Here is a 14,837-nt window from a genome sequence, read left to right as displayed (position 1 = left end):
CCAATCAAGTCTGTTAGAATCGTGGTATTGATAATATGTGCCTAGTGTACAAAAATATATCGAAACCTTAAATGAAGAAGCACTAGCATCTGTAGGTATCAACACGCAAAACATATTATCGTCTCATATACAATTCGTGGAAACGTGCTTCTCCCGAGGTGGAGGTTTCTGTCATATTAGATCGAGCAGATTTCTTTCACATTCGTATTAACGTCAGTATGAGGCTACATTGGAGCTTTTGTCGTGAAGATTCTGCACACAACACAAAGCAGGTGAATTGATTAGGTTCACCATGGGAGACATCCACTGACTACATCTCCATAATGTATATAGTGTCTGCATATTGTTACACATGTCGTGGATTGATTTTCCTTGAAGTGTACATGGATATGTGTAGTTGCACAGCGTGATGAATGAATCGTGTATGGATAGTTTTGTATCCGCTGTGCAAAGTTATGCCATTTAGCTGTCAGAATCCGCTAATGATGGTTTCGAATGTTAAACATACTTTAGTGATCTTTGGTACAAGGGGTGGCTGAAAAGTTCTGAGTGAGTGTGTTCAACGCCGCTTTTAACAGTATTCCAGTTGTATCACGGCGTGTCAGCTTAATGTGGGAGGAAAGCCCCAAGTGATACAGGTCTTAGACGTTTTCCACTTCCGTGAAACCCACGAGCACGGGTATGGTGCTGACAAGAAACACATAGAAACATAATTGGGACGAACCGGGATTCGAACCCACAACCATAAGTTTCTGGTGTGCCCCAGAGACGCAACTCTGCACAGCGAATAGCGGCGCCCTAGACTACTGGGCCACCCGTGCCCCCCGAAAATTTATGAGACGAACTATGAAGGATGTTTAGTAGTTCACCTTTATCAGTTCGCATGACTTTTTGTATTAAGTATAATGCTTATCACGCTGCATTTGAAACAAATACACAACCAGGCAGCATATTTCTGCAGGCATCAACGTGAGAGGATATTTCCTTTTGATGGAAATGGACAATTTAACTACTGTCATCAATTATTTCGAACTGAAACAGCCTTCCGTGTGGACATGGTGTCAGGTTTAGGGGATCATGTTCCTTCCTTTGCCACTGTTGAGGGGTGGGCAGCGGGGTTCAAAAGATGTAGCCTCGAAGATGATCTAAGATCCGGAAAATCTTGAATTGCCACCGCTAAGGAAAATGACCACGCGTCACATAGCCAATACATATGTATCTCACATGGGAGACTTGAGAGCATTCGGAGAACATAATCGGGCACGACAAAGGTTTGACAACCCAGTTCCAACATCTCAACGTGAGAATTTACGCCGTTTTGAAACAGAGACAGCTGAATTTGTTGGGCGATTTGTAACCATGTCGGACTCTTAGGTTCACTGCTGTCAACCTGAAACTATACAACAGTCAACGCAGTAGAAACCACAAACGTATCCTCCAAAGAAAACGGCAAAGTATGTTCCAGCAATTGGCAAGGTGATGGCTTCGTTTGTCTTGGATTCCAAGGGAATTCTACTGGTGGATTACCTCCAGAAAGGTCAGACCTTAAAAGGCGATTATTATGCTAATCTGCTAAAGCAGTCCTGAAAAAACCTCACTAAAGGTGTCTTGTTCCACCGAGACAATGCATCAGTGCACACGTCTGTTATCGCCATGGCTGCAATGCATGACTGTGGTATGGCTTTGAAAGCATTGAACATCCTCAGCATTCACCAGATTTGGCACCTACAGATTTCCACCTGTTCCCAAACTTCCCAACAAAGTACTGTACGGCAAAGACTGTGTACAACAGAGTTGACAGAAGCGGGTCGACCTCGGAGGGGAATCTGTTGCACAACTAACTCCAGTCCATCATAAAACCTTTGAGCCATCTTCTAAGTCTATGATTCACTTCAAACTTGTTTTGTTAATTTCCATGTGTCTCATCGATGCGCCGACTGTATTTACAAAAAATATATTCCTTTTTGCTTTTTCAAATATACGCCAGACCTTGAAAACACAATCACATAATGCAACACCTCGGTGTTTCGTTCCATTGTAAATTTGATACTTCTAAAGAAACATTCTGAATCACTGGTATTTATTTTTTGTTTTAAATGACAAATTGTTGGGCATGATGACTACATGAAGGTCGATATGAGCTGAGAGCTTCTGTTTTCCTCCAAATCATTAAAACACGTGCGACAAAATTGGTCCCCATCACTTCACATCTTCTTGATGAGGGAAATATTGTCATAAATCTGATTACTACAACTTAGAAGAAACGTGAACATTACAGTATTATTGGCATCTTAATCAAACTATCTAATATTATATTATGGTAAATGTTGTGTAACGTTTGTGACCTATGACAAATACCACATGACATTTGAAATGCCATTTTCCGGGAAGAAAGAAGAGCACTGAAGTGCATATTCATATAATGTGTTATCAAATGCCATGTGCATTTCATTGAGAGAATGAGTCATGTTTTGAACAACTGCGTTGTTTTTTCAGATATGAAAATTCACCTGAAAACTCGAAACTATCCAATCACATGACGTCATACATTTTTTGCTGATATATTGAAATAGTAATATCTGCAGAGCCAACCACATCAAATGTAGGCAAGGTGGCACATCGACACACTGCGAAATTAGGGTCAGTTATTACGCTTATATATTAAGCTATATTACTGTCAAGTACATTGTAAATGCTTCTGTACCACCATTTCAGTCGATAACATGAATACGGCGTACGAGGCCTGAGAGGACAGGTATGCTTTATGGCCAGCTACTACAAACAGATGTAAAAAAAGAACACTCTTGACATTGTAATTATAAAAATGCATTTGGAATTCAGCAGCTAGCATTGTTTTCACAGGGCACCACAATTCGCTGTGCCTATGATTGTGGGTTCGAATCCCGGTTCACCCCAATTATGTTTCTTGCACGATACCCGCGCTCGTGGGTTCTGCAAAGTCGTAAACGTCTTAGTCTTGTAACACTTCGTGCTTTCCTCCCAAACGTTGTGCTATAACTGAAATACTGTTTAAAGCGGCGCTTAACTCACACTCTCCACGAGTGGAAAGTTTTTTCTTAAAAGTGTTAATATTTAAGTGAGGGATCCTTCCATAGGCCATAAAAACATTCAATATTAAGGACGGATCGTAAATGTGTATTTTCTAACATATGTGGAAACATATTATAATTATTATTATGTACATAGACCATTTTGTTTGAAGTATGTGAGGTTGATCAATACGAGTTAGTCAGTGAGTCAGTGAGTCAGTGAGTATGGTTTTACGCTGCTTTTAGCAAGATTCCAGCAATATCACGGCGGAGGCACCAATAATGGGCTTCACACATTGCACCCATGTCGGGAATCGAACCCAGGTCTTCGGCGTGACGAGCGAACGCTTTTACCACTAGGCTAACTGATCAATACGAAGACGTCGTAGAGAAAATATGCTCATGAGTGGCGATCCTACCCACGTCACTTGTGATCAATACTACTTCTGAACTACAACCATAACGGATTTATTGGAATAACTGGTGGAAGAGTATGTTAAGGATACTTTACCTTGCATCACACTTAAATGTCATTGACGTCGTCACTTGCGTACTCATTACGCCTACGTGTTTCTCTGTTAGTTTCATTGACGTATCCGTTACTAATTCGGAATGAAAATAATGAAGGACAGGGAAATATATAGCATGGCGGCTTACAATAAGACATGATGCGAAGACGCCCTGGACTATATCAGTGTGTCATGGGGATTTTATGTTCGGCTAAAATAGTATGCTTATAGAAGACAATTGACGTAAAACGCCGCCTTGCGTCATGTATTTTATTTTCTACGTCGGACCATTGATTCACGCGTTGAGTGCCTTACTTGATGTACACGTATATATATACTCAATACTCTCATATCAGTATGGTGTCTAGTCTCTACTAGTGGATACATTGATAATTCCTAGTCACAAAATGTGATATACGTTTCACTAGATCTGTTACAACAGTCTCAGCTATTTCACCCTAAAGCATGAATAAAGGATTATTCGGTTATTGATGCCTCGGACCTACATTAATGCCTAAATACCGAAGGCACTGTGATTCATAATGTTGAAATACAAAAATCTAATGAATAACCTTTACATACAAAAAAATAGTTTATTTACAAAGTACACAAGGCGGAAAAATGATTTCGTTATATTTTCATTGATAATGAAACCAGCCTGCATATAATCATCTCTATTGACAAGGATGAAAAGCGTAAAATTAAAGAAACCTGTCTGTCTGTTACATTTCCCAAGAGACCCGTCTCTAATGTGACCTTTGTTATTTAACAAATCCCCGGATTCTGTGCAGATGTTTCCAAGAATGACCCATAAACAAGGTCTGGAGAGTTTAAAATTACGGTCTTACATGTATCTAATTAATCAGTATATCAACGTTGCATCTCGTATAACATATAGGCTTTGAATGTGCACGCCAGTTTCTATACCAGATACATGTAAACATATATATGTGTATTTTTAACTGTATAAGTTTCGAACGTAAATTACAATAAATGTAATTCCAATAAATAAAAGCCCTAAAAGGATTCCATAATCATAATAAATATCTGCCAAAAGCAGAGTCGATACTAAGATTCCGCCTATACCATGAGCATGTGTTTATAAATCACTATCAAAAAGTGAGGATACCAGGTGTTCGTGAAGAGGTTAGCGTATTCTTGCCCCACCGGCGTCCGTTACAAACACATGCAAATGCACGCCAATTCTTCACCTGACAAAACATGGGAACATATGGTACAAGTCAAAATAGGGAATAGCATCGGACATCATTTTTGTCACTGATACGTCAAAAAAAAGAAATGTCTACCATAAAACGTTTTACTGAGGCTTTCAATGTTGTAAACCTTGATCAAACAACTGGTTATATTTATCTCTCCATTCTGCCATCAACAACCAAACAACGCGTATTCTTTGATAATAGTGCCTCAGTGTTGAATACTGAAGCGGAGATGGAGTCGAATTTCATGAGGGAGGATGATCGAATTCAAGGATCAGTGATGATCAGTTTTAATGTTAGCATTAATGTCACATCGTCAGCCCATATTTGTCACCTACAACTACATATCTTACTTCAACATTAGACCCGTGAAGATCCGGAGTAGAATAGGTCTTCTTCAACCCATGCTTGCCGTAAATGGCGACTATGCTTGTCGTAAAAGGCGACTGGCGGGATCAGGTGGTCAGGCTCGCTCGATTATTTACAGAACGCCGTCATATAGCTTGAATATTGCTGAATGCGGCGTTAACAAACAAACAACCAACAACAACCAAGTTGCCTTATATCGAGCCTGATACAGTGTTGGTATTATTCTGTTTTCCCTTGAGAAAGTGAAGCGATGAAACAACACCACAATTATAATGTTCTACAGATAAGAAGTACAATCATTGTGACGAGGCAGATATGACGTCACATAGGGTCAATGTGCTGACATTGTTGAACTTCATAATACTCTTTGTTCATGGTCGGATATTTGTGTAAACTCAGCGTATATTATCGTATATACGTAGACACCATATATATTTCTGTATATACTATCGTTATCTTTGTGTATCTCATAATTATCACTGGAATAGTTAGCTCTGTGTATACAATGAAATAAAAGCAACAAAACCATTGCCTAAATCAAAAAGCACCTCAAACGAGTCCGTTATACGACCATTAGTGGTGACACCAGGTGTTCGCGAAACGATGAGCGTATCCTGCCCACCCGTGGCACGAGTCTCAAACACATGCATACAAAGTAAAATCAGGTGTTTACCTGCTGCGAAACCAGATATTTTTAAATAAGGACTATGATCCTCATTTTATTTTTTAAGAAATATACTTTGCAAGGAAGTAATTTATATGGCAGACAATTTATGTTGTACATGTGTATACATTGTATATGTAATCGTTATATATGTGTGCACTATCAACAGCAGTGTTTATCGTAGATGGTTTTAGCGATCCCAATGACGAAGATACAATGCACTTCTTTTCTTCAATTATTAATTACAGCAACATCAGAAGCTCCATAAAGAATAGCACTACCAGCAGAGTTTGCCTTTAATATATTTTCATTGGCATGATCTGAAACAAATATTAGTTTAATATGATCAGTTCTTCCATTTTGTTGTCTGTTAGATTTTCTGACCTAACGAAATAGACAAAATTTAGACAGTTTGATCAACCACTGATGAAACCCGACACTTCTAGCTGTAAACCTTGCAGTGTATGTGTGTAATGAATAGGAATGTTTCTGTGTACTAATATAATAATAAGTTTTGTATTGCCATGGAGAGGATTTAACATAAGCAAGTTGACAAATAAATGTTCCTGTAAATTACTGGATTCCGAAAGTCCACGGTACATATATGCCATAATAACCGCTGAGAAAACTTTTGTTATATGTGTGTATGCAAAGGTTATCAATATTCATAGGGTATAGGATAGAGTCTTGTAGTAAAGTAAACATATTGGTTAGACCCATGTTTGGAGTAGAACATGATTGTGTTATGCACAGATAACATGTATCCTATGGTTTTTTTCGTGTAAACATGAAGTGTATACGTTGTCATATATGACAATATGAATACTTATTACTATAGATATATCTGTGTTCAATAAATAATATCATATAACATGCATAGTGTCTATAGCGCATATAAAAACGTAATCATTATGATATATAAGTTGAATCGAGAAATGATGAAATGACAGTATTTCAGCAGATACTTCTTATCAGTATGGAAAGGGTTTTGTCGCTTATATTAAGGGTAATGATTGGGGGTATGTAACATTTGAAGATGACCGACAAGGAATCTTGCCTGATTTGTGTATTCCAATCTATCTTATCAACTTGCACAAAGATAAATTAATTATACATCAGTTGAATTGTAAAAGATATAGGACTAGGAATATGCATAATAAAAAAATAATAGGGTCAGGACACACAGACAGACAGACAGATTTATTTGTATAAGGCCATTTGACCCATTGTACAAAATACATTTATATTATATATATCTAAGAGTTACCTAATTGATACTTTTTTTGTGTTGAGAACACGTACATTAGAAATTTTGCAAAATTTATCATTGTGTCGTTGTTGGATAGTTGAAGGAGTCTTTCAAAATAAAAATAATTATGGTTAACAGTCTTTTGGATATACATTTCCCGCCGACTTGCATAAAGAGGACAGTTATATATAACATGAAGTTCATCCTCAATTACATGACAGTGTTTACATAAGACGGCATCATCCTCAATATTAGCAACACCCCCACGAATAAGTTAAATACCAAGAGTATTCTGTCCACATCTAAATTTGGTTATTGGCCTTCTATATTCACAATGCTTAATATGTGAAAAATGTTTCTCACAAACGATATAAGATTTATGCAGTTTATAGAATGAGATGGTCTTGCTGCCAAGAGATGTATGCCAATCTTGAAACGAACAATCTATAACTCTTTCGCTGAACATATGTACAAATAACTCTGCATTGCCAACACTTTTGAATATGACCGACAATGTATCCTGTCTCATTAGTGCTGGTATTTCATTCTTTCATACTGACTTGCAAAAGAAAATATTAGTCACAATAAGGAAATTCATCTGACGTGATGTAAGTCGACGACATGTCATATTTTGAAATGGTCCTTCCTGTCGATGCACCGTTAACCTGTTTAAGCTTCCGTACGTAACCGGATGCTGTACGTGAGCTCAAACAACATTTAAAAGAGAACAGTATTACATCAGCATCGTCAGAACTTCCTTGAAATAAATAAAAAGCATTGACATGAACATACACTGGAGCATAAAATATATATCTTGGCATCAAAGACATTTTAACCATTTGAAAGTGGTGAAAGATTGATTTAAACTAAAGTTTATATCATCCTCTATCCCTATCAAATGCTTTGTTCAGTTGAAGAAATGGGCTATTCTGCTATGCGTTGGTGCAGTGCTGATAACGTTGACAACCTAAATACAATCCATTCAGGGCTAATATTCAGCTTTTGTGTTTCTTCAGAAGAGATATTCGGACAATACGCTTCTGTTGTCTGTGACGTGGTATTTATTTATAAATCGTAATAAGTTTGATGATGAGCATGAGTGAGGGAGTTTAAGGTCACCCGGCTTGGAACAGTATTTCAGTTATATCACGGCATGTCAGTTTGGCGCCTGAGGTTATTTCAGGTCCAAGAGGTTTACCACTTTGGTAGAACCCACGAGCATGGGTTCGGTGCTAACAATCCTAGACACATAACCAGGGCGAACCAAGATTCGAACCCACGGTCATATTTCTGGCATGCCCAAGAGTTACAATTCTGTACAGCGAATTACGGCGCCTTAGATGACTGAGCCACCCGTACCCTCCCGACGAAACTAACTGAATGATCATGCTCTTAGTTAGTATAAATACCGAAATACTTTGACAGCCTAACATTATCTGAGCTACAGAAATACAACTACAGACATGTGACCAACACTAGCTGAGCAGTCAACTTTCCGAGATATGTATACCATAGGACATGTCCAACATTCGCACCTGATGACTCATCTTCGTAATCTGTGTGTTACATTCCCTTCCTCCGATCGCTACCTTCCTTTGCATGTACATGTATATATATTGTCAGAGTATCTGTAGTTTTTCTTTGCAGAAGCTATGAGAACTCTTGAATGGATGGTTATATTACATACTCATCGAATAAGTTCATTAATCTATTTCAGGTTTTTTTTACGTGAAGACTGAGCACACAACATAAAAAATATCCCCAGAGGTATTCATGATCCTTATCTTTCATAGAATAATATTTTATGTACAAGAGTGCGCAATGCAAAACATAGCGACTGGTGAATGATTGCGTTCTTTATTTTGCGTACATGTGCATGTGTGATCTGTGATATGAGACTCAAAATGATTGCTTCTACAGCCACCAGCCAAAGGTACTTGTCTGTGTGTACAGTGAGGCTGTACGCCACGATTCGTTAATCCAGATATGCATGTACAACTTCATTGCGAACGGGACTGTCCTGATTAATGTGGTTTCACTGTACACGCTTCCTTGAGAATCTCTGCACATTGCACACAATTGGGACAGAAGAACGGAATCGGCAAAACGTATCATGGTAATTCACTTGCTGACTCCTGATCAGTCTTACGAACGTCAGTGCCAATGAAAACAGCGTATACTACTGAGATTAAATATCCATGTGTGGTACACTATACTGGACGGAACAGATACTTGGACGATTTAATATACGCAGGATCAAGGGGTACAAGTGTATTCAAAGGCCCAGACTCCATACCATTGAAAAGATCAACGTTTGTACTAGGTGACACTGAAAATGGCACCATGATGTCACATCGACAGTATGGTTTGTACGATCAATGCTCGACATCTCTGCCAAGTCCCATGTTTGTAATGTCAATGTTCAGTGTCCAGTAATGTCATTCATTACAAGGGTAAGCGGCTGGCCGCAGGTGGTCAAGGAGCTTAGGCCCATAATAATACTGCCCAATGGCCGTTAGCGTACAATTCGCACTGTGCTATAATTTCCCTCGTGTCTGTGTGTCTGCATGAACAGGCAACGTCTTTAGAACCGTGAATTTCCCTAATAAAGGAAATCCATTAATTAGATATTCCTCCAAGTGAGACTACAAGTGTTAAACAATGTTTTTCACAGCATTCTGTATTAACAGGGAGGACTCAGGGGCGAGGTAATTTGCACTAACGGATTAGGTGAAGTGAATTATATCAATAAACACCTAGACTTTGGTTAATAGTCCAGGTTTGCATAGCGACGACGGCAATAATTAGATTGCAACTACTAGGTAGCAAAACTTCCATAGGGTCTAACTTGAACCCTAAATATGAACGTTCTCGATGTGCGAGATTCACGGAGATGTGATTTTTTTATCGACGATCATCGTGACACACGTGAATGCATGTCGCTACATAAGTACATCTCCCAGTGCCTTAGGTTTGGTACCTCCCAATCTGTTGACCGACACTGGGAGAGTACCCGGGTTCGCGGCCAGGAATACAACCCTTCTGACACATTGGGTAATGCAGAAGGCTGCACTGGGGAGTCGTCACAATCTCAGAAAAGTGGTTGGTGGATTCGTCTAGGCAGTGCTTCCTAGAAGTCCCATCAGCTGCGTGTTGAGGGGACAAAGAGCTCTGCGATGATGCTGAGCCTAACCAGCCTGACTGTACCAAGATCACCCAAACCCTCTTTCTGCATTTACTTATTTTATCTAATTTGTGTAAGAAGAAATGTCCATCGTAAATTCCGACAATAATAGATACACACATTCCTTATACACCATTTTGGTCACATGAAATGTAAGAAACTAACAACACATAGCCTTACTTTACAGAACAATTATTGGATGAATGCCCCTTTCAAGGTCATGTTACCCATGTGGGGGGGTTATGGAGGCTTTTAACCGTAAACGCTATATGTGAATGCATGTGGTATTTATTAACTTAATGACAGATTCAGGTGATGTCTTAATAAAACACGTGGTCATAACATACCTCGTCTAACGCCCAAAACGAAACACGCGCTGAGGTAGAGCATGAGGGCATCAACGTAAGACAACGGCAGGTTGAATGACAGGATAAGTAACATTAAAATATGACCGAACATCAAACCATGGCCTTAATGAGGTTTGTATGATAGATTTCTTTTTCAAATTAGCTTTGTGAGAGTAGTAAAAGGTGCTCTGGAGTCTTAACCGTAATGTATATGTTCAAGTCGATCAATAGATGGCCGAGAAAAAAATACAGTAATAAGAATAATATCGACCCCATGGCAAATAAGGTAAGTTTGTTAGCAACATGAATATTTCTCTTCCAAAAGGCCAAGACCACATATGCAGAACGTCTCATTAGAGAAACAAACCAACATCAGTAGAAAAAAGTTATTACTACATATATCATTCAGAAAAGTGGGGGTAAATGTTATATTCACTTTACTGTCAAGATACATTTCCTTCTGATCTTTCTTAAGATTCATTTTTTAAGACTAAAGAATTTCTAAATTTAGTATGCTAAATGTAGCGAGTTCGTTCTTATTGTGAAACGTTCAAGAAGATCAGAACGTATTGTTTGAATTATGTTGGAGCAATGACATCTCTTTGGATTTTCGATTCTGGGTGTAACAGAAATACGTGCTCCTAACATGCTCAGTCAAACTACGTGTTTGACTACATGAGGTTATTCAATTGAGAGTGATTACTACCGATCAGCTTCGTGTTTGATACACTATATGTATATCCTGTGTTCATTATTACTGTGTATCCATTTCTGAAAATGTACATATACATTATTTATCATAACCTTCAACATCAACATCAAATTTCAAAATCATTATGAGTGTATTGTTTCGCAAGTTGATAGATGATTTGTGTCGATGGCGTGGAATTGTAATCGTTTTCACTACATTGGGTATTCACGTAAAATGTTATCTTCCACAGATTCAGAACAATCTATTTTATACAATGTCGCTATCATGTTGCAGTGGCATTTTTGACAAGGTATATTTTACCATTTGTTATTAGCAATGTGGAAGATTAGTATCATATATCAATTATGCCATGGAAAGTTTCTATTTAACACATATGTCATTACACTGTTGGGTGTCGCTGCTTTTGTGGCAATTATATCACCTCAATCGGCATAATGTTCTTTTGTGTAAAGACGACATCGCCAAAAAAACAGTTCCCTATTGAATATCACATGTAAACTATACAATCGTAACTTCATTTATTTACGACAATAAAGCATTTCATCAACTTGCCGGACTCTCAAGTCGAAATAGCATTATGCGAGTTTCAGGACCAGATAACCTAGAGATTGATATTGTGAGCAACAATCCATCGCGTAGAGGTACGATGACTCGCAATCAACAAGTCGACCTTTCATGCTTTTCGATGCTGGAAGGCCAACCCTTACTTCCCGTCCAAACCGTTATGATGGCATTTATCAAATTACACTTTGGAAATTACACGCACACTCGTTCTTAATTTGTATTTATCGAAACTCTTGTGTTTTGTCAACACTTTATTGTTTTGTAGCAACATGAATAATCTTTACATACTAATGAAGCTCATTTCATAAAACCGTTCAAAATACTCTCAGCTGTGTCGTGTACACGTACGTAGATGATCATGGAATTGCTAAAGTGACGTACAAAATATATCATTTCAAGTTCTACGTGGTTCAAGACGCATCAAACATATGTTGTGATATATTTAGAATCCGTATTCTTCAAGTGGCAAACAATTCCACACATATTCTGTTACATTTGGCTTATTCTGTTATCTAATGGATTACTTGTTGCTTGTGCATTTACAGGATAACAGTCATAATACACATAACATCGATCGCCTATTTCCTAAAAAACATCATTGCCATACTGTCATACTGCGCATAATCAATGCGTTATCACACGATGTTAAGTAGTTCAATTGAAATTGAATCATATCGTATCACATATATATATTCCTCGTTCCTATCTGTCTGAGACTCGTTAACAAGTGAAAGCCAATAGTAACAAAATTTGAGTCTTTCTAGTACGAAATAAGAACTTTCAACAAAGACTTAATTAATCTAAACTTGACGCCTATTATTTTCCTAACAGGTGACACAGCTCCCAGGTGGCATGTAACCCAGATTACATTGTTGACATGGGTTTGGAGTATTCCCCATTAATAAACACTGGCATTGGCAGAAGATAGAACCATTCGATTATCGTCCAGCCTTTATAAGAACAAATATGCCTTTTAGACGCACACAAGTGTGTTAATATTTACAAAAGGCTAACTGTGACACCGGACGGACAGGTGTAAACAGATTAATTATAGAACACCGTTGAGAGGTGCTTTGTGTTTAAAATCATAGCAATATTCTCAATTATCCCCGATGGAACATTTGGTGAATAAATAAAAGAGTGTTTGGTTCTGGCGGATCTGTTACGGTTATCATTATATTATTATCCCAAACATAATCTGGTGTTTGAAAGTCTAAACGACTTATGTCCTGTGAATATCTGCATCTTTCCAAACGCACATTTTTTAATCACCTGCTTAGATATTATGTCTGCAGATGTTGTTCAGGTATAAATGATTGTACATGATGGAATACAATATTCCTCTGTGTAAATGAAACAGGTCTTTATTAAAATGGCAGCTGATAAATCATAAATATATAATCGCGGTATGATGACACTGCTCACAAAACGACCGCAGTATAGCTCACTTAGTGCAGTAAAGGAAATGTGATATATAGGAAATGAACGAGGGTTTTTTCAACATTCTCCTTGTTGGAAATGTAAAACTGTATGATGTTTTGTTGACTTTTCAAGTGTGTACATAATTATCTATCTACAAAATAATTTTAAATTAACATTTATAAAAATTGTCACCCCTCTCATTCCGTCACGGGTGCCATTAATATTTATTACTATTCTCCTGTTATATTCCCAATAGGAAATTGAAACAACAGGGCGGCCCGATGAAACAATTACAAAAAACGAAAGTTCAATTGAGCTTCAGACACCGGCAAACATGATATTAAGCATATTATAGCAAGTCTGGGTACCGTTTACACAACCCTTTAGCCTCGGAAATGGTATCGATGGTCGTTTGAATCAACACATTAAATATACTTACCTAGCCCCAAGAAGTTGATAATCAACAGGAGACTACCAGTTATATCCAAATTGAGCAACAACCATGGGAACATTATGACTTGCTTTATGTCCGTCAACTTGGTCGATAGAATAAACTGATTCAGGGGGACACAGTTGCACGTGCACCTATCACTACAAGCAAATTGGTGTCCCAAAGCATGATGCAGTCCAGCGAAATAGTTCCGTGCCCTCAACACGGGAGTAACAGAAATAAAATTACATATGAGTCGGGTGTTAGCTTTGTTCCCGCCCTTTTAACTCCACGAGGAACTATCGTCTGCTATTCGCACGAGCGCACGCGCGCCTCTTCTCCACCACACCGGAAACAAACATCCAATCAGCGCGTGTCAATTTCACGGAAACTCCAGAGTATTGACTGAGTTGTGAAAGGGCCTTCAAGAGTACAGCGATAGACCGACTCTTGGGAAGGCTGAGGCTTTCTATCCTCCTTAGCATGGTATTATACCATTCAGACAGTTGTTGGACAAATTGTATTTATAAATCTGAATTATATAATCATGTCATCAAAACCCGGTTTGGAGGGGATAATCTTTTACCAGATTCATGATAGATTCAGCAAAAATTACAAAGATTAATTTGCTTTTCAAGAAACATAATCAATAGTTGTAAATGGTTCTGTCTGCAGTGCTCTGGGTCTAGTGGCTTAGCTGGTAGCCGTGTTAGAAGTTCCAACAGGTTAGGTCTGGCAACTTTGTAATTGGAGGTGACCGAGGCTTCTAATAAAAGCCCGCTCGCGTTTAGGGCCTCCCGCCTCGGAGTTCAGCACATGATTTCTGGCAGCAAGGGCGACGAAGTCAAGATTAAGAGAATGAGAAATGACTTCTTGTTAGTTCTCCAGCATTGATCTGTGGAGACTTGCGCTCGTTCCTCAACCTTATATATCAGTAGTGACTTATTGACAAAATGCCATCTAATGTTGCGCGGACGCGAAATAGTATATTGCACTACGGTAGCAAGGAGGAGCAGATTTATCCTTTCTTTGGCGAACAATCGCGCCTTATGCATTTCCTCGTGCGCCTATTTCAATTTCCATCCCTGGGAACTGTCACTCGCTTCATCAAATATCTTGG

At 38.4% G+C, this 14,837-nt stretch overlaps 1 protein-coding gene across 2 annotated transcripts in view; it reads right to left on the bottom strand.

The window, feature by feature from the left end:
- Window positions 1-14,074, bottom strand: part of LOC139465115 (lachesin-like) — a 58,467-nt gene extending 44,393 nt beyond the window's left edge. For both annotated transcript variants that reach the window (XM_071246807.1, XM_071246814.1), the window contains exon 1: window positions 13,727-14,074. In XM_071246807.1, coding sequence (XP_071102908.1) covers window positions 13,727-13,799 — 73 coding nt within the window. In that variant the 5' untranslated portion in view covers window positions 13,800-14,074. The remainder of the gene's footprint in view (window positions 1-13,726) is intronic.
- Between the last annotated feature and the right edge of the window lie 763 nt (window positions 14,075-14,837).

The sequence above is a fragment of the Haliotis cracherodii genome, unplaced genomic scaffold (assembly GCF_022045235.1).
Source record: "Haliotis cracherodii isolate W230 unplaced genomic scaffold, xgHalCrac1.p SCAF_1, whole genome shotgun sequence".
In the NCBI taxonomy this organism is placed as follows: Eukaryota; Metazoa; Mollusca; class Gastropoda; order Lepetellida; family Haliotidae; genus Haliotis; species Haliotis cracherodii.
The sequence above is the reverse complement of the archived record's forward strand: the minus strand, read 5'-3'. Positions and strand labels throughout refer to the sequence as shown.